General features: G+C 53.4%; 1 protein-coding gene across 12 annotated transcripts; it reads right to left on the reverse strand.

The window, feature by feature from the left end:
* Positions 1–2,346: 2,346 nt before the first annotated feature.
* On the reverse strand, positions 2,347–20,252 carry KCNIP2 (potassium voltage-gated channel interacting protein 2). Of its 12 annotated transcripts, none has more exons than XM_029201167.1 (10): positions 19,811–20,123; positions 7,136–7,231; positions 6,189–6,242; positions 5,425–5,549; positions 4,954–5,023; positions 4,715–4,785; positions 4,486–4,593; positions 4,196–4,300; positions 3,999–4,061; positions 3,657–3,704 (listed from the first exon to the last, which is right to left on the reverse strand). In XM_029201167.1, the coding sequence occupies exons 1-10, from the start codon at positions 19,881–19,883 to the stop codon at positions 3,657–3,659; spliced, it is 813 nt and encodes a 270-aa protein (XP_029057000.1). In that variant the 5' UTR covers positions 19,884–20,123. The 12 variants fall into 12 exon arrangements, with proteins under 12 accessions (XP_029057004.1, XP_029057007.1, XP_029057002.1 ...); XM_029201166.1 differs by having other exon boundaries at positions 6,189–6,287; XM_029201172.1 differs by lacking the exons at positions 6,189–6,242; positions 7,136–7,231 and adding an exon at positions 5,252–5,254 and having other exon boundaries at positions 4,954–5,074.
* Positions 20,253–20,365: the final 113 nt, after the last annotated feature.

Raw genomic sequence — 20,365 nt, forward strand, 5'->3', positions numbered from 1 at the left:
AGGGTCTTCTTCAGATGGATGAATAAGTAATAATCTAGTTAAGCAATGATAGTGGCTTAGACTAGGAACAGCAATGGAGAGAGATGGTGCATCTTTGATGGCGGAATTAGTGATTTTTTTTTTTTTTTCCGGCCCCACCACACGGCTTGCAGGATCTTAGTTCCCCAACCAGGGATCCAGGGATTGAACCTGGCCCTGGGCAGTGAAAGCACCGAGTCCTAACCACTGACGCCCCCCCCCCCCGGGAATTCCCCAGGATTGGTGATGAATTAAAGGGGAGTAGAGGGAGAGTGAGTGAGAGGAAGAAAGGAAGACTCTTACATTTTGACCTGAGCAACTAGGTAGTTGGTTTATTGAGATGGCGAGGACTGGGAAGGCATGAATCAAAGCTCCATTTTGAACATGTTAAGTATGACCATTACAGATCCACATGGATACGTCAAACAGGCAATTGGATATATGGGTCTTGGAACTCAGAGGAGAATTCTGGGGATAAAAACTTAGGAGTCACCTGCATACAGATAGTGTTTAAAGCCATGGGATTGGATGTGATATGGAAAAGAGGCTCAGGTCTCAGCTGTGGGGCCCAATGTTTAATATTCCAGTTGAGAAGGATGAGTCATCAAGGGAGGGATGAGAAGGGATGGCCAGAAAGGTAAAAGGAAAACCAGGAGAGTATGAAATACTGGAAGGCAATAAAGAAGAGTGTTTTGAGATGGGGCAGCTAACAACATTCAGAATCCAACCAGTGGCCAGAAAAAAATGATCAGAATGCCAACCTCCTGTTTTTTTCTGATTTCCTAGAAATTCTGGGGTACTTCTCATTTCCTAGAAATTCTCAGCTTCAGACTTCAATTTCCCTTAAGCTTGGATCTACCCTAAAATATAGACTGTCTCCATACCTAACCCAGTTATATACATACACTCACCATGTCCACTTATCCAAATCTTACAGTTATTCATACAATTATGGAATGCCTATTATGTGCCAGGCCCCAGGATAGGATGGGGAGGGGGAAAAAAAACCTAGTCTGGGCACTCAAGGAGCCCTCAGGAGCTTACAGTGTATCGAAAAAGACAATCACTCAAATAAATATACTTAAATATACAGTTACAAACTGAGAAGTGCCATGAAGGAAAAGTATAGGGCAACATGAGAGCCTGTCACAGTGTCACCTTGTCTGGATTATGCATGACATGCACAGCATCCATCTTGCACACACAAATTTTTACTGTGCCCCAATGCCACCCTGAACAGAGACTTGGGGGATTGGGTCTAGTAGTATCAATCCTCGTGTAAACTCACCAGGTGACCTTGAGCAAGTCCTCTCCGCTCTTTGGGCCTTTTTCTTCTTCTGTACAATGTTAGGCTGAGAGGTAGACTAGATCACAGGCTCTTAACTTAGGGCCCATGGATGGGCTTCAGGGACACAAAAATATATGGAAAAGTGTGTTGGTTTTTTTTTTTTTTTCTAGACAGTGGGCCCACAACTTTAATTAGATCCTTCAGAGGGGTTGTGACCCAAAGAAACCCAAGGACCTAAGGAGCAGACAGTTGTGTGATGATGTGAGCAGTGAAACCAGATGACAAAATGATGGACTCTGGAAGTAAGTTTTTGTTTCTTGGACACCCATACCCTTCCCTTGACCTTGTCAACATGTACAGTGTTGGGAGAGAAGGCCTGATCCCCCTCCTATGGATAGTGAAGCTTAATCACCACATAATGGTGCCCTAGAGAAAGGATGAGAGGAACTTACCATTGGCGGCCCCTCTCCAGGAGCAGAACAAAGAAAGGTTCCCACCCCACACAGGAAGTTTCTATTACCCTTTGTGTCACCTGCTCCACGGTGTCCTGCCCTGCGTCCACTTCATCTGCTCCCCCATCATTCTTGGCTGCAGTATAGACACAAATGTACCTCCGTACTAGAGGCAAGGTTGGGATGTTTATACAAAGGAACTTTCATTAGAAACTAAAGGGAATTCCCCTCTCAAAAGAAAACACTTTGAAATTAACGAAGATGTCTGTAAATTAGAAATTCTGGATTTGACTTGTAAGAATGTTTAGCCAAAAGACAGCTTGCTTGGCATAGTCTTCAGGACATCAATCACCTTTCTCTTCCTTGTCTCCTCTAAGGATGTGGGAGGGAGATTCGGGGGCCTCTCTGAGGTCCAGTAGGTTTCCAACCCTTCCAGAACCTGTGTCTTGATCTCCTGCCAAGGGTTGGCCATACTATAGGAAAGGAAGCATTTTCTCTGGAATCCAAAAGGCTGTATGAATTATGGGTTGTGAGTTATGTGCGGGGTAGGAGAGACAAAAAGGCAGACAGAGCCTGTGCATAGCCATTGTGTTTTATTGGATCCGGTGTACTTCTTATTCTACAAAAATTACAGAGGAACCAAAAATGCAAAGCAGTCAACAGTGTTCTGATAGGAAAGGGGGCTCCCTGGGGACCCTCCCCTCAGATCACAGCTGACTGGGAGAGTGAGCTAAACGGGACAAGCAGATATATTAAGGGGTGGCGGCACGGCAGGGGTGCTGACAGTGAGGTGGGACCTGGGTCCTATGGTTCCTGCCTTCAAGGTGTGCTCAGGGGCATCTCTGGGTAGATTGAATAGAGCAAGAGGAGACTCTGGGTGGTCAATTAGGAGGCTATGTCGGGGGGCAGGAATAGAGCCTGGGTATATCACAGAGTCTAATAAATGCCCCCACACTGGGTTCAAATCTATGCCTGCCTCCTTCCTTCCTTTTTCTTCTAAGGCATCCACTGTGTTGTCCCTGACTTACTCTGTGCCTCCAAGTCGAGAGGAAATGGCAAATGAAAACTTAAGTTGTAGCCATCAGAGAGGGTAGGCTGAAACTTTGGCAGGTATCAGCCAAGACAGCTCCCACCTATCTTCCCCCCGCTGCCACCACCACTACACAAACAGGAAGGGAGGAAAGGAGGGAATGAGCCAAACACCAGGATCCCAGACTCTCCTGGGATACTTGGAAATTTTCTGGGGTATTTCCAAGGAAACAAGGTCTTCTGAAGAGCCTGGAAATTCATATTCTGACAGCTTTGAATGGCAGACCTGTAGAGCTCAAAGCTATAGCTTGGCATGCTCTCACTGATAATCCCCAGGCCCTTCTGTTCTCTAACCCAGCTACCTCCTAGGACCTAAGCACTGGCTCAGGCCCAAGATTACTCCCTCTACATTCTTGTCCACCTCCTACAGGGCTCTCAAAGGCCCTGGTCTGAAAGGCCAGTCAGTGCCAAGGACAGAACAGCCTTTCTGATAAGGGGGTCTTAGGGGAAATGGTTATGAGATCAGGGATGGGGGAAGCACCATAGCAGGAGACATTGTGGTTTCTCAAGTGGGGGTGGAAGGGGGAGGACCACTCAATTCCTATAGCAGGGGCACCCTCAGCACTGAGTTTCAGGCAGGAAGGGGGAGCTGTTGGGAGTTGGGAACACCCCACAGATACACTCTGCCCACTCTATAGCCCCCTCAGCTCTAGCAATCTGGACCACTGACTCCCCAGGCTCTTGGATTCCTATAGCCCCCAGGGTAGAGCTAGGATGAGGACAGACCTGGGAAGAGAAGGGTGAGGTCCACCTGGACTAGGGCTACAGCATGGTCCCCCCAGGACAACTGACCCCCCTCTCCTGGGGAGCTAGATGACATTGTCAAAGAGCTGCATGGACCTCATGATGTTCTCGTCCTGTAGCCGTGGTGGGAGAGAGGCAGATTGGAGAGAAAGAAAAAGAGCTTATCAGAGACAGGGAGAAGGACACTGACTCAGAAATGGGGACATTCAGAGACAGAGGGAGGCAGTGAGGAAGGAGACACCCAGAGAGGTGGGGAAGGGACAGGCCTCCCCAAGTTATGAAGGAAAAAGATTCAGAGGTGGCGGTGAGTTAGGGAAATAGTACTCTGCCCAAAGGAGCCTTCTCTTACATCATTGAATCAGGCCCTGAGTCCAGACCAGGGAAATGTAGAGGGCAGGGCCCTGTACCTTTTGACAAGATTCAATGAATTCCTCAATAGTCACCACGCCATCTTTGTTCCTGTCCATCTTCTGCAAAAAGGTAGTCAGGTAGGGAAAACAGAAGGGATGACAGGAGAGAGGCAGGCAGAACTCGGGTAAGTTCCCTTCTGGGACCTCACCTCCTTCCCTTCACTCTAAAACCCAGCCTACCCAGTCCCAGGCACCTGGAAGAAGCTCTCCACGTGTTCCCTTGGGGCCTCCTCCCGGAGTGCAGGATATGTATACTTGCCCATCATGTCATAGATGGACTTCATGATATCAAGCATTTCCTGTTAGGCCGAGAGAGAAGAGGATCCCTCCTCAGAGCCTCCAGCCTCCAAACTAGAAGGCCTAGAGCCTAGGGCAGACCCCACCCCTTGCTGGTGATGTATATGTGGGTCACATTTCCCTCCTATGGGCCCTTTACACCTCCCCACACACATACAACCCCTCCAGCTGTTCAGTTGCCTTGTACCTCCTTGGTGATGCAGCCATCCTTGTTGAGGTCATACAGGTTGAAAGCCCAGTTCAGTCTGTCATCTGTGGTTCCCCGAAGAATCACTGACAAACCAGCCACAAAGTCCTAGGAAGGAGGCAGGGGAAAATGGGTCTTCTGATACCTTTCACCCAACCCTCTCTCTGGGTCTGGCCTGGCCCTGAAGCCGCAGGAAACATGCTTCCCTGGCCCACAGTCTCCAGCTCACCTCAAAACTGACTGAGCCATCATGGTTGGTGTCAAAGGCATTGAAGAGAAAAGTGGCATATGTGCTGGAGTCTGCAGGATAAGTGTGGATGAGTAAGCTTGGCTTCCAGACAGGAGAGGACTTCCTGCCTCCCTACCTCTGTGGGGCTCCTCAAACCCCATTCACTTGGCATTTCCAGCCCTCTCCCCAAGTCAGCCTAGAGATGGACAGCTGCTTCTTCTCAGGACTTGTCCCCTCACCTCCTTGAGGAAAGAACTGGGAATAAATCTGCTTGAAGTTCTCCTCATTGACAATTCCGCTGGGACATTCCTGGGGGTAGCGTAGGGAAGGAAACCAGACTGAAGGAAGAGACAAAACCCCCTTCCACTCACCGCCCCTCCCCCCCCAGGTTCCCACCCAACCCTCCCTGTCCAGAGACTCCCAGAGAGAGGGGAAATCTTCATGTCTCCAGGGGGCTCACCATGTAGCTCTTCTCCTGGAGGAAAGACTTCTCCCAAGCGCACAAATAAAAAACACAGAACTGACAGACCAATCTACAGGCTCCGCCCCTTCTCAAACCAGCAGGAACCTAGAAGTTTGGTCTGTGGTGGAAGGGGAGCTGTCCCTTCTCCTCCCCTCCCCTGTCACTCCTCAAAGCCTCCAGGCCAACCTTTCAGAAAAGTCCCGGATAGGCCCTGCCCCTCCCCAGTTTGGTTCTGCTTTGCACTCACGTTTTTGAAACCCCGGTACAGGACCTGTAGCTCTTTGCGCGTGAACTTGGTTTGCTCCTGCAGCTGCTCCAGACCCTCGGGCCGGTGACACACGGTGGACAGTTCAAACTCATCCTCCACGCTGTCTGCGGGGTGGGGGCGGTTGGGGGGGACAGCCGCGCCTCAGGCCTGTCCCCCACGACCCCTCTTCAAAATCACTGAACCATCCATCCCCCCCATATCCGACGCCGGAGACCAGCCTGCCAGTTCCCCGGACCCAGAGCCAAGAAGATGCTGGTCGGCTTCGAGGTATATCAGCGGGCCCAGGCCAAGGCCAGGCCTGGCCCCAGAGCCCGGGGTCTGAGTCAGCGCTGGCCCCTGGGCCCTTGATCCATGGTTGGAGGGGAAGGCTCCCAGCCCAGTCTTTGTCCCAGAAGGCCAGGAGTAGGAAAATTGGGTTGGAGAGGGGGCTTCTGAGGGTTCGAGCTCTGGGCCTCCCCTTACCAACTCAGATCCGCCCGGTCTCACCCTTGCCCCGCCCAGATCCTTCCCTCCAGCCAAGCCCCGCCTATCCCAGCCATGCCCGAGCCATGCCCCGCCCAGCTCCAGCCAAGCCCCCTCCACACCCCACTCCTGCCACAGCACTAGTGTGCCTTAGAGAAGGCCACCACCCCTGGCCCCGTATCAGCCCCGCCCCTGTTCCCAACATCCATTCCCCAGGCAGGTGCCCCCACCCCAGGCTCCCGAAGTCCCCCGCCCCCGCCCCCACCAGGAGAGTAAGTCACCTGGGTCCAGCGGGCGGGGTCTGTGGGGGCGGAGGGAGGCTGGGGCGGCTAATGCTGAAGGGAGCGAACTGTCACCGAGAAAGCGGAGGACCCGGCCAGCTGCACACACCTCGCCCCTCACACTCACAGCAAATCTCACAGACCTGCGTGTTACAGTGCACACACCCTAGCCCCCCACGCGCACAGAGGCACACGTAACGAATGAGCACAGACACACACGAATCGGACCCCGAGCACATCCCCCTGCCCTTTTTCCGAATCGACCCCCATTGTGGGACCCAGCAGAATCAAACACAACGACCTTCTCAAATAATGAGTACAAACCGGGCCTTTATAGCTTGCAAAGATGCAGTATGTATAATCCTGTGAGGTGGGCAAAGCCCAAATGAGGAAACTGAGGCCTACAGACAAAGCGAGGTCACTCAACTGGGGACCAGGCTGGTACTAGGAAACTCAAGTATCCTGGCATCTGGAGGAAGGCGGGCTCCATCATTACACTTGCATCCATCTAGTCAAGGCACTGGTGACCTACATCTCAAGGCCCAAAACATGCCCAGGGGCGGGGAGGGCGGCCAGACACTAACCCCAGCTAAGCCACGCACAGACCCTCACAGCCGCCTGGTCCCACCCCTGCCACACTGGCCACGCTCACATAGGCTCAGAGTGGCCTCAGCCTGTCACGCTGACCACGCCCAAACACCCAGATCCTGCCCATTTCGCACACCCAGATGGCCCACACACTCAGGCCCCGCCTCCAAACTGACCACGCCCACACATTCCGCTCAGCTGCTGCGTAGCTACGCCCCCTCACACTCCTGGTCAGTCAGTGCCCAGCCCACCTCCGCCACATTGGTCACGCCCACACACACGCAGGCCGGCTCCCCTCACAACGGTCACACCCCGACACATACGGGCCCCACCCCCGGAAGCACAGGAGAGGCACTTGCTTTCACTGACTGAGGGCAGGGCTTGGGGCCCGCAGCAAGGCAGCAGCTTGAGGAACCGCTGCTTCAGCGCTTTTTTAGTGGGCCCTGGAGGGTGGCCTGGGAAGAGAGAAGACCCCAGGAAGGTACATTAACCCCACTGTCCCTCTGTTCCTTGTACCCTCCCCACCATCACAAATCAACCCTGGCTGGGGGCGGGTGTTGGGGGAAAATGGGGGGTGGGTAATGGTGAGAGTAGCTGGGGCCGGTTAGGGGAGTCCAGTGGGTTTCACAGGCATGGAAAGTCCACCAAGGTGGCTCCGCATCTTGTATAAAGGGACACAGCTGGGAACAGCGAGGTGGCCGGGGCGCGGGGGGGGGGGGGGGGGAGGAAGTAGCATTGGCCTCAGTCTTTGTTGACCCAGTGTCCTTGGCTCCAGTGCTACAGCTGGACCTCTGAGGGTGATGTCCAACCCGGGGGCTGCCTGCCTCTCTCACACACACACAGTGACAGGTGTGTATACATAGTATGATAAATCAGAGTGATGGATGCCACACAAGGACCGCTTGATACCTAGTACCTCATTCATACCCAGTGGCCTCCCAACACATGCACACACACACACAGACATACACACTTTGACCTAGTACTTCTTAATACAAACATATACAAATGTGACTGACCTGGGAAAAACATGACATACATTAGGAACCATACAGGCCATCTTACACACAGCATGATCAAACCACACAAGAACACACAATGACCCTGGGACATCACATCACAGTGTGGTCACCATGACATATCAAGGTCACCACACACATGCCCATATCATATTGTGACCTAGGTGCCCATGGCACCCAGATACCTAAGACTGCACCTCACCCACAGAACCTGCATTTGCCCTGGGTACACCCCCACCTTTCTTGCCTATAACCCCTCATTCCAAGGCACCTAGAATCTTCCCGCCAGCAGAACAGAGTTCTCAGAGAACTCATCCACCCTAAAAGTGTGTCCCTTCCCAGTCTTTTCCAGTATGGCTTACTCTTTGAAGGTGAAATGATAGCAAACTTTCAGGCAATGACAGACCTTGGAGATGAGTATTTTGTTGTAATGTGGGACTACCCAGAGCCCACTGATCACAGTTCCCCTCACTTCCTCTTATTTACACATGTGTCCTACCGCTCTAATTGTATCCCAGGGAGACCCTCCAAGTTCCTGTTGTGTGTCTGTCTCCTGGCTGCACCCACCTCCAGACTCGAGGGCCAGAGCTCACTGGACTTGGCATACTGACTGAAGCTGGCCTCAGTCCATTCCTGGAGGGGCCCAATTTCCTTTAGTTGTAGATTGGCACCCCAGCTCCCTTGCAGGCCCTGCCTTCCAAGCCGGCTCCACCCTCAGGAAGATGCTGTGCTCCCAGAAGGGAACTGCTTGAAGTCAGCGCCTCCTCTCCCTCCCATTTGTCCTCTCTCCCCAGGAGCTATGGAGAGGTGGGAGGGAGGCAGTGAGCTGGGTGAGGGATCGATGGCGGCCTGGCCTCTGGCCCAGGGCTCCATTAGCCTGGACTTTGGTTTCCCGAAGCCGATTGTGCCTGGGGCCTCTGGTGGTGTAGTAGCCTCTGGACTCGGGGTTGGCTCCCCCCGTCTCTCCCAACCTCCCCCTCTTCACACATCCCCCCATCTGGTCCCCTGCCTGCTCCAAGGACTCAGTCTCCTCTAGGCTCCTCTGAAGGTGGGAAGAGAAAGGGGGTGCCTTCAGCAGACAGAATGCCTCCCCCCTTCCAACCAATAGTCTAAAGGGGATGGAAAGTTAGAGCCCGACTGACTTCATCTTTTCAGGACTGGATGAATCCCAGTTCATCTAGGACCAATCCCTGCGACCCACCCCACCCCACCCCAATAAATGCAGCAGAGGATGGAGGGTAGACTAGGAGTTTTCTGCTCTTACGGAATTCTAGAGCAGGCAATTCACGGACCTTCTTCCCTAGCTCCTTTCACATTTTTTCAGTTCTCCCAGGTGTCTATCTACCCTGCAGTCCTCTTATCATGGTTCTTGCCTGTTTTCCTGTAGCCATGCTATGGAGCTGCACAGGTCTCGGCATGAAGAAGAGGGAGAGGCTAAAACTCCCTGGGGAGGCAGAACATGTTCCCCTCTCTACCTCCAGTATCACTCTCCCCACCTGACTTTCGGGTTGGGTGGAGAATTGCCTTCCCACTTCCCACTCTAGACTCTGGAGCCCATTCTGCCCTTAGATCCTGAGAGGACCTGGGAGAGGCAAGGTGGCTTGGGAGGCAGGGTCCCTGATCCGATCCACCCCTCACTCTCCTACCAGATTTGTCTATGAATGTCTCATTCACAGTGATCCCACTCCTGTCCCTCCAGAACCCACCCCATCCCTAGCCTTGGGTATGGAGCTGGTATATCATCAGGGAACTCTGGGAATAGCCACACACACAATCAGATGCCCCAAGAGGCTCAGCCACACACTCCATGCCCCTCAGGCACAGTCACATCTGCCATCTCATAAAGCGACACACTCTGTCACTCAGACACATTAAATCACACCCCTGTCACATACACAGGCTCAAGTAGTCATATGTTTTGTCCTTTCTCACACACATGAACACACAGCCACACCCCCTGTATCTCTCACACACTGAGTCCACACACACCCTGTAACCCACGCCTGCAAGGATGGAGGTGTGGCGAGTCACACACATCTTCAGAGCCGTTGTGGGTCCCTGGCCCCAAAAAGGACTCCCCAGAAGTCTGGTGTTATCTCAGGACCCCTGGAACCTCCTTCCTCTATTCCAGATACCCCTGCGTGTCTCCAGACTTTTCCTCATTCCCCCCAGTTTCCCCTTATCCTCAATCCCAGTACCCCCGTACTGTAGCCCCTCATCACCTCCCTGGCTCCTGGCCCTCTCTCTTCACCTCCCTCAGACACCCAATCCCCCAGATTCCCTCCTCGCCTCCCCCAGGTCCACTCCTTGAGTCCCCCTCTTTGCCTCTCCCAGATGTCCTGTTCCCCCAACTCCCCTCCCCCAGATGTCCCATCCCATCACTAACCTGCTTACCCCTGCAGCCCTCACCCCAGTCATAAAGTCAGAGTAATCTTCTTCCCAACCCTGCGGGCCACTGTCCTTCTAGCCAGCAGGCCAGACATGCCCAGACACCTGGGTTACCTTCCAAGGAGACAGGCTCAAAGAGGCCAAACTGCTCCAGGACCTTGACAAACAGGGCGAGGACCACAAGCACAGCGACCATCTCCAGCCCTTCCAGGTTCATGGTGGGCCAGGGGGATGGCCCCACAGGCTGAGGCTGGCCCTCCCTACTCACACTTCCTCCCCCTCAGGCTCCCCAGCCTGAGTAGGACTGCCCGCAGTCTCCCTCCCCTTCTCGCTCCCCGGATCTCCTCCCTCTCCCCCTCCCCCCGCCTCCCCACAGGCCTCCCAGCCACAGCCTCCAAGCCACAGCCTCTTCCTCTTCACGGGGCCACTCCTGCCTATGGATTGGTATCTCCTCCAGAGCTTTTGGTGTGAAGGCTATGGGCCAGGCCAGACCAGAGAAGGGGGGCAGTGCCCTGCCTCTGCCCCTGAGACAGCTTCCCTCAGACAGCCTGTGGCTACTCTGTACCAAAGAGAGGGGGCAGAGGGAAGACCTGTGCTTAGAGAGAAGGCAGGGAAGGGCAGGGTGTGTGTGTGTGTGTGTGTGTGTGTGTGAAACTAGGAGCTGCCCATGCATAAGTAATAGATGTGTGGGTCAGAATATGTTATGGGTGTCTGAGTGTTTTCTTGTGTGTATATTCCTGTATGTGTATGGAGAGTATGTGTACCTCCTCTTACGTGTGTCTGTGTGTGTGTTTACACATGATTGTGCACCTGTCTTAGCGGTGTGTGTGGTGTATACGGGTATGTAACCTGAGTGTCTGTGGGGGGTGTGTGTGAGAGTGTATTGGAGTATTTCTGAGTGTGTATGGGGTGTGAGGTATCTGTATTTTAGCAGGGTTGTGGCATGTGGGTCTGAAGATTGGTAGTATGGATGTGTCATATAATTAGGAGTATGGGTCTATGGTGGTTGTGTAATTGTATCTGCATGAAAGTGTATGAGAATATAAGGGAGGAGAAGGTGGTGACCTCTCCAGTCAGGAGGACACCACCACCATCGATTGTGGTTGTCATGGAGACTGAGAGGCGGGAAGCACTCTCTTCCCACAGGCCACAGGGAAACTGAGGCCCAAGGGAGGGAGGATTAGGTCCAGTAGCCTGGGCAGGAAAACAGCCCCTTAGCCCTATCATGACCCTTTGGGGAGGGGACTTATTGCAGCTGCCTTTGGGACCCAGAGAATCAAGCTCCTTGGGAGAGGAGGGATGTGCTCTTCCTTTCCTCCTGGCAGGGGCCTCACCCAGGAGCTGCCAAAACCCTCCCTGTTCTTTGGGAATCTTTACTGAGCTGATGGAGAAACCCAGAGTAGGAGGGAAATCTGAACCTTCCAAGGGAGCCACACAGCCCCGCTGTATTCCTGGAGCCCCTCCCCCGTCTTCCAGTCTCCCTCAAAGTGGTGGTGATGGCGGCGGTGGTGTCTGTAGTGGGGTGGGGAGAGGCTTGCAGAACCAGGGAGCCAGAAGATAAGAGCCTCTGGGTTACTGCCACAGCTGGCTAGGGATTGAGCACTCAGTATGTGCTAGATAATGTGCTATGTGCTTACAGACATTATCACATTGAATTTTCACAATAAACCTATGAAGGAGGTACTGTTATCCCCACATTATGGGTGGGAAAACTAGACAAAAGTAGCTTAAGAAAATCTCCAAGATCAATAAGTGTCAGAGCTCAATTTTAACCCAGCCTGACTCAGCCTGTGCTCTAAACCACCACGCTACACTGGCTCCTTTCATAGACAGCTTGCTCACACAGGAGGCCCAGTTTAGGGGGATTAACCCAAGGGACCCTTGCCACCTCGTCCAGCTCTGGGATGTGTTTCAGCCTCAATTGTGGGGTGGGGGTGGGGATGGGGGCTAGTCCCTACTGCTTCATTTGAGGTTCACGGATCTGCAGTTCTACATGGCCACCACTGGGGGGTCAGGCATTCATTTCACACCTTATCTTACCCCTTCCCTCTCCACCGACCCTTCCAACATCCTTGGGAAGGAGGGTATGCCTCCGGCAGGCTTGGTCCTCTGCTTGTCCCCCCTCTCTCCCCCAGGAAGAAGTCAATTCAGGGACTGTTTTTGGCTTCTCACACCTTTGGAGGTTACAGGTTTACAGATGAAATGAGCAAGCATCTCCCTCTCACCGTCCAAAATCCATGCCTGGGATTTAATACCCTTCCCCCACCCTCATCAGCAGATACCTTTTTTTGAGCCAGTTTTGCCTCCTCACTGTCCCCCAAACACACCAAACTCAGTGCTATCTCTGTGGCTTTGCTCCTGGTATTCCCTCTGCCTGGAATGAACTCCCTTTTGCTCTCCTATCCTACAGTTCTTACCTGTCCTTTAGAGACAGCTTAAATTCCCTTCCCTTCAGAGCCTCCAGCCCTCAGCAGGCTCCCAGCTACCTGAAATTCTACGGTAGCCCATTGGGCCCTCAAAACTCAGCACCTAAGTCTGTAATGTTATCAGTGGGAACAGTAAAAGGAGGCAGCATAGCATGGTAGGTAACAGTGTGGGCCAGGGTGCCAGACTCCCTGGGTTCAAATCCCAGCTCTGCCCCTTGGAATTAACTGGGAAAGTTCTTAATCTCTCTGTGCCTCGGTTTCCTACCTCATATGGTTGCTAGGCCCTCCTAAATGAACTAATACACGGAAAGCTGTTAGAATAATTCCTAGCACAGAGTAATTGCTTATAATTGTTTACTGCCACTATTAATATTATATTCCCCCCTTACATATCTTAGCAATTTACAAAGCATTTCCACAAACACTGTTATTTCCATGTCTTCTCATGACAACCCCATGAGGTAGGCAGAGTGAATAGTATTGTGCCCATTTCACTGATGAGGTAAATGAGGCCCAGAAAGGTAAAGGAACTTGCTCAAGGTCACCTAGCTAAGAGGAGATGTTGCAAATTTGCACTCAGGTCTTTCTGGATCAGTCCTGTTTCCTCAATTAGATTCCAAGCTCCTAGAGGGCAAAGATGTTAAAAAATTGGACCTATACAAATTGAATGCCAGGCTCTGAGCTGGTGCCTGTGGAACAAAGGTGAACCAAACAGGGTTCTGGCTCTCCTGGGCAGGGAGAGACAGCCTACTGACAGAACTATAAGGTATCTACTCATTCAAAAAATATTTGTTGTGTGCCTACTATGTGGTAGGAACTGTTCAAAGCAGGCCATGAAATGAGCCCTAGTCTTCTAACTGGGAGCCCAGGAAAAACCTGGAGCGGGCATTTTTTGAGCTGGTTCTTAAAGGATGGCTAAACTGTCAACAGTCTGCCTTAACAAAGGGACCAACATTTACTGAGCATGTTTTGTGTCCTTGATACATTACACATGTTATCTCATTTAGTCCTCATAATAGACCTGAGGGGTAGGGTCTATTATTCCTGTGTTTACAGCTGAAATGGTCAGATTGAGTAGCAGTATACCCATTTTGCAGATGAAGGAACTGAAGCTCAGAGAAGTGATTGTCCCAAGATAACACAGATGATAAAGGATGATAGATCGAGACTTGAACCAGAACCAGTGATCTGCCAGCTCCCTCAGGCTGTCTCTCCAACGTGTGTGGAGGTGTCAAGGAATCCTGAGTGACTGCCGCTTAGTTGGTATTGGGGTAGATATGAGTGATAAGACCAGAAAGGGGCAGATTCCATGGAGCCTTGAATGCCAAGCCAGGCTATTTGATTGGAAAGAGGCAGAACAGCAGCATCTCCTTGCTCTCTGCTGCTGATTCACAGATGGACAGATTGACAACCGTTTAGCTGGTTGCCCTGTCTGCAGATCCTCCTCTTCCTTCTCTCACCCTCACCCTCAACCTTCAGAGACCTTGACCCAGCCTCACAGGACTCAAGGTCCTAAATCAACCAGGCCTCTGGTGAGAGGATCTGATAGAAGTGAAAGAGCAAGTTGTTTTTCAGGCTCTCTCCCCACCCCCCACCCCCACTCAGAGACCTCTCAAGTCTCTGGGCTCTGTGAGAAAGTTGTCCAGGTCTGTCCTCCCCAAGCATCCCTGTGCCACTTTGCTCTTCACCCAGAGGAGTGAAGTCTTAATGAAAATACTTCAGGCAGAGTGAAGGCTGAAGGGAAAACTATCTTGAAGCATAAAGTGAGCCCTCCCTTAGATCCCTCAAATCTCACCACGGAGATACACCTATCATTTAGTTATTTACCTCCCAAAGTTCAAACCCAGAGAAATACTGCCTAATGAAGGGGGCCCATAGTATGTAACTGTCCCACTTTCCCGTCTGCCCTTGCTCCCCTAGTGAAGAACCCAACCAGTAAAGACCCTTCTGTCAGCCCTCCAGCCCCACTCCATCCCCAACCAGGCCAGAAGACAGAGCAGCCCCCAGCTGCATCAGGTAATTAATGATCTCCCTAGGCCCTGGGGCTATTTTAGGGCCTGGAAGTCATGCCTGCTATGATTGAGAGCTGGCCCCGCCTGGCTCCAGCCATCTGTCACTTGAGACAGGCCCAAGCAGGGGGCTTGGAGGACACATGCTTCTCAAGAGACATCCAAGCATGGCTTTGGCTCAGCCCCATCTCCTCTCCTTCTGGGAGCACATTGTAAGGGGAGGCCTGCTTATACTCCAGGGGCTCAAGGGGATACTGTGCAGACAGCCAGAGAACTACAGATCCCAGAATGCCACCAGGCTAGGATGTTTTGGTCTCCCCAGGTCAGGTGGGGAGGAGTTGCTGGGTTCTGTGGGCCCTGCCCAGGCAGCTCTAAGGAAACCCAAGTGGAGGTGTGCATAATCTCAGCAGTGCCGTGATATGATACCCACAATCCATGTCATAAATTGAACAAATCCCACACCAAGGTACAACCTTATGAAGTCTATACAGCTAACTTAGTGTGACTCAGGAACCCCCAACCCAACTCTAAAGCATAGAACTCCAGGTACATGCAGTCTTAGTGTCACAGAATTCCAGGGATACGTAACCCTAGGGGTGCACAGCCCCAGTGATCACAACCCCATTGAGGCACCAACCCCCTTAATACAGACTCCCAGAGATAGACAAAACGGTGACATACAATCCTTATGCCACACAAGTCTATCCATCCATCATGCATAAACTCACTAGCTGAGTTCATGTTGGTCCAGTCCCACCTCAGGATTTTTTCCTTCTGCACACTGCCCCTAGTCATCTTAAGATCCCATTAAACTAAGCAATTCAGTAAAGAGCTTTGCCTTTTCCCTGCTCTGCTGCAAGCTTCCTCCCTTCATCCCTGTGAGGGGCCTTGCCCCTTACATCCACCTTCTTGAGGTCCCCACCTCTGCTCTCAGTAAGGAGCCCTGCACCTCTGCTATCAGTAAGGAGCCCTGCCCCCTCTTCCACCATTGTGAGGGACGATGATGCCCCTTCTCCTTTCCTCTTTGAAGACCCCTATGTCCTTCACCTTCTCTTTAAGGGACCCTATCCCAAGCTCCACTTCTGTTGGAGTCTTGCCCTTTAAACTCTTTTCTTTGAAGGATCCTGCCCCTTCCATCTCTGTGAGGGGCCCTTTCTCTCCCCACCTCTGTAAGGCTCCTATCCCACTTCGCTTACTTTTTGAGGGGTCCAGCCCTTTCCTCCCTTCCTCATACCTGGCGACAGCGACCCAGTCACCAGCTGGTAGAGGGATCGCGCTGCCTGCCCCAACGGGCTCCGGCACCTGCGGGGGCATCTGTTCATGGTCCTGCGGTGAGCACAGAGGTCAAGCTCCGCCCCCAAGGCCCGGGGCGTTCTGATCTCCGCCCCCAACGGAGTGGGCCCTGCGTGGGCGGCGCGGGAGGGCCGGACCCATAGGACCAGGATCTCAGGCAATAGAGCCTCGTTCCGCTTCCCGTCTTCTCCCGGCCACACGAGGGGAACTCACCCTGGCCCCAGCGCCCGAAGCACCCGCCCCCCAAATTCCCAGACTCGGGCGGGGCGGGGCCGGAGGGGAGGGGCGGCACGGACTCTCCCTCACAGCCTTCTCTGGGAATATTTTCTGAATTTCCGGTGGGGAAGGGGGCACCCGCGGTTTTTGAAAAATGAGCTGGGGAGGGAATGGACATTATCTTTCATTGCCCCGCTTCATCCCCTCATTCTCTGCCTGTCACACCCCTCCTCTTCCCATTTTGACATAAAGATGCGAAGGGGTTTAGACAACCTAGTTGTCATGGCAACTCCCCACACTTCCATACTTCCTGGACCAATGGGCGCGAGAGTAGGAGGGAAGAGGAGGAACTGACCAGTGTATTGGAGTGACAAAGGGGCTGCAGGGGCGTGCCCCTACTGGTCTGTCTTCTGGCTCTGAATATCTTTTTCTTGTAACTGTTTTGTGTCCCTGTGTCCTGGTCCGGCGGGTTCACACTCTCCCCTCATACGCCGATTGTCAGCCAGATGCATCGAGAAGCCCCCCTACCCACAGTCCTGGCCCTGGACTCATCCCTATCTGGTTATACCCAAAGTAAACCCTTCCAGGACCCACTAACGCCTTTAAACTTCTGACAGAGCCTATGGGGATCCCACTCTTCCGACTGGGATCCCGTATTTTTGGCTGAAAATCCTACATTTACGAGGCGAGTCACCCCTGAACTCCATGGAACCTTGCCACTTGATTTGGCAACATCCTCATCTGGAATCAGCTCCGCAAGCATGGCTCCTCTAAAACCACACGGGGGCGCGCCAGTCCGGGAACGATATTTATGGCCGGAGGGACGCAACTCCGGAGATCCCAGGCCGGGACCCGAGCTCAGGACTTGGCCAGCCAAGTCCCAACTCTCTCATCATCTTCTCCAGTCCTTTCCTTGCTTCCAGCTTGGACAGGACCGCAGCGGATCTCTGCCTTTTCCCACCTCGCCGCACTGCCAATAGGTCCTGCCGGGCCCGGAGGTGCTAGAGGCGGGGCGGGGCGGGGTGGGGTTCAGATTGTTTTCTCCTAAAAGTCTCCTCCAGATTTTTTTTTTTTTTTTTTTTTTTGCGGTACACGGGCCTCTCACTGTTGTGGCCTCTCCCGTTGCGGAGCACAGGCTCCGGACGCGCAGGCTCAGCGGCCACGGCTCACGGGCGCAGCCGCTCCGCGGCATGTGGGATCTTCCCGGACCGGGGCACGAACCCGTGTCCCCTACATCGGCAGGCGGACTCTCAACCACTGCGCCACCAGGGAAGCCCCCAGATTTGTTTTGAGCCTGGGGTGGGAGTGGGTAAGGAAAGAGGCTGGGGCAACCCAGGATGACCTGAGGTATGACTTTAGCGCCCCCTCCCTGTCAGCCTGATAGGCCGGGATGACTGAAGCCAAAGAATACCCCCAGGTCCGATTCCAGGAATCCCGCCTGCACAAGGAAGGAACATTGGGAATTTGGCTGGCCCTGCTGCACTTCCGCCTTGCAAGCGCTTCAGCACCGCGGACAACGACTCCCCATCCGGCTTCAGCTCAGGCGTCTCCGAGCACCCACCGCCTTAACACCGGCTTCCCAACCCCATTTATCTCCCTCTGTAAGATAAGCCCTCCTTCGAAAGGAGAGCTTCTGGTAGTCTTATTTCTACTTCCCAAGTCGCGTGTGGAGCTATCTACAGCGAGGATGCTGATGACGTGGAACACGATTCTTGATGCTTGTCAACATTTGAACTTTCTATTTCCCTTGGGCGGGGGGGCAGGCAGGTGGGAAGTAGTATTTCCCATTTTACAGATGAAAAAAATGAGGCCCAGAGAGCAAAAGTCATACAGAGCTGGTACTCACACTTCTATTCCTGCACCTTCCCGTACAAGGGCTTCCCCACTTCCACCCAATCTCTGATTCAAATAGCCAAGTGGGGAGCAGATGACTCCACTAAAGGGGAGAATCAGTTAAAGCAGGAAGAAAACACTGATTAATGTGGTGCTAATGAGGGCGCTGGGGGCCTTACTACTCTCAAGGATCCTGAGTTGGTGAGAACACAGTCTAAAGCAGAGCTAGTCACCTGGACCTTTGTAATCCATCCAGGCCTGAGGCACATCTAGGGCACATCTGGGGCCTGCCTGAGTGGAAGGGCTCCCCCTTCTGGGAGTCTGGGCATAGGGACGAGAACCTCCCCAGGGTGTGTTAGTCAGGGAGACACTTTTTCAAGGCGTTACAACCTAGTCCTCTCCTCATCCCCAAGTCTTAACCTTACTCTCCTCAAGACAAGGACAAGGATCATGGCCTCCCTTCACCTCCCCAGCTTGTTTCAGACACAGGGCAGACAGTCTCCCTACTCCCATTCTCTGTGGGAGTTCTTGGGCAGGCTGCACAATGAGAGACAGAAACACACGTATATGGAAATGTACACAAGGTGACACAGTCACCCACACAAACACGTGGATCTGCCTACCAAACCCAGGAATATGCACAGGCACAGATGTACTGGTCTCACATACCTCCCCAGTGTGGGAGAGAGAGGATGCCTGAGCAGCAAAGTGGTTTGGGGGGATACTTAGAAGGGGAGGCCACATGGCACCTCCCAGGCCTAGAGCTTCTATCTCTGGGTCTGGAGGGGAGGCTAGAGGGTTTGTTTTCCTCTGGGTTTGGGTGAAGTTCTGGGAGGGTTGTTGGGGGTTGAAGGAGCTTCAGTTGTAAGAATGGTCTCTAAATACTTTGTGGGGGGGGTGCTGATCCAGCATTAACCAAAGCCTCCCCACAGGAGCTGGTGATGCTCCTGAAAGCCAAGCTGGGTAGATGGACACCAGAGTCCTTCCTTGGGTCGACCGGGGCTATTTGTGGAAAACATGGGGAAGCAGTGGTGTGCACTAAAGACCCCCTTCTGCCCCAGGAAGCCAGAGAGGCAGCAAGGGTAAGACATGCCATAGACACTCACAGAGCCCCACTGCAGACATCACCACGTGAAAGTACACAATCAGTATCAAACACCAATATAACCCGCACAGTCTCACAATTAAAACACAACACAACCCACTTTAACACATGCTTGTCCCAGGAGGTTCACAGTCATAAAGTCTTACAAAGAGACACACCACCATAAAGTGAAGACCTGACACATACTGGTAGTCACATGCCTCTTCATACAGAAAATCACACACTCAAAGCACAGAGTTGCACACAGAACAGAGATACTTGGTTAAAACAACTTCATTAGTACAATCAGGGTCCTACACAACCTCACTGAAACATCTGACAAGACATACAATTGCACAATCACAGGCAATCACACTCACCCTGGCTGTCACCAAGCCCAGGGCACATGGCAACCAGCTGTGGGAGGCGCACACACATATATACACACAGACACAAAGAATGACAGGCGCTCTCGCACGTAACACCTCCCACTATAGACACCCTCCTAGCCTTGTGTCATGCATGCCCACACCTGCTGCCTCTCCCCACCTGCCCACGTGCTCTGCCCCCAACCCTTCCACCACCACCACCACCCCCGCGGGACCCAAGGCTTTGAGCCTCAGTGTCCTGCCGCCCAGAACAGCCGGGAGGGTACCTGGGAATGGGTCAGAGTGTGGGTAAGGGCCTGGCAGGGGTTAGAGGGGCTTAAGGGTCTGGGGGGATGGAATCTACCCTCCTTCCCCCGACCCCCAAGCCACTGACTCACCCGTGAGCTGGTCATAGGATCCGTCCAGGTCTCGGGAATCGGACAAACTCTCCTTACGGCCCTGGCCCCGCATGGCCCCCGGCGCCCCCCTCCCGTCCCAACGTGGGCCGTGGGAGGGGGCGCCGGGTGGCTGGGATAGAGAACTCACACGGCGCCCCCTGGCGGTGTAGTGCGCTGCCGGGGGCTGGGGGCTGGAGAGTCAGCGCTTGGGCTAAGAGCCTGGGGACCGCCGCGGTCTAGGGCCCACCTGGGGATCCTGGGGCAGGAGCGGGAGGCTTGGACAGTGGGTGAGCGCAGAGCCGGAGGCAGAGTGGAGCGGAGAAGAGCCCGGAGCTGGAGCCGAGCCGCCTCTCCTCCCGCCCCCTCCCCGCGGCTGTCACAGCTACCTCCCCTCTTTGGCGCTGCCGGGATTGGCTCCCCCTACCCCCGCCCCCTCCTCTTTGCAGTTCGGGGGAGGCACCCGGTGAAAGGGTGAGCTGAGAAGTGCGGGGAGGGAGACGAGCTCTCTGGCAACACTACCCCCTAAACCAGAAGTCCCGGGTCTTGCGGGTGGAG

The sequence above is a fragment of the Monodon monoceros genome, unplaced genomic scaffold (assembly GCF_005190385.1).
Source record: "Monodon monoceros isolate NGI ecotype Baffin Bay Population unplaced genomic scaffold, NGI_Narwhal_1 Super_Scaffold_4, whole genome shotgun sequence".
Lineage (NCBI taxonomy): Eukaryota > Metazoa > Chordata > Mammalia > Artiodactyla > Monodontidae > Monodon > Monodon monoceros.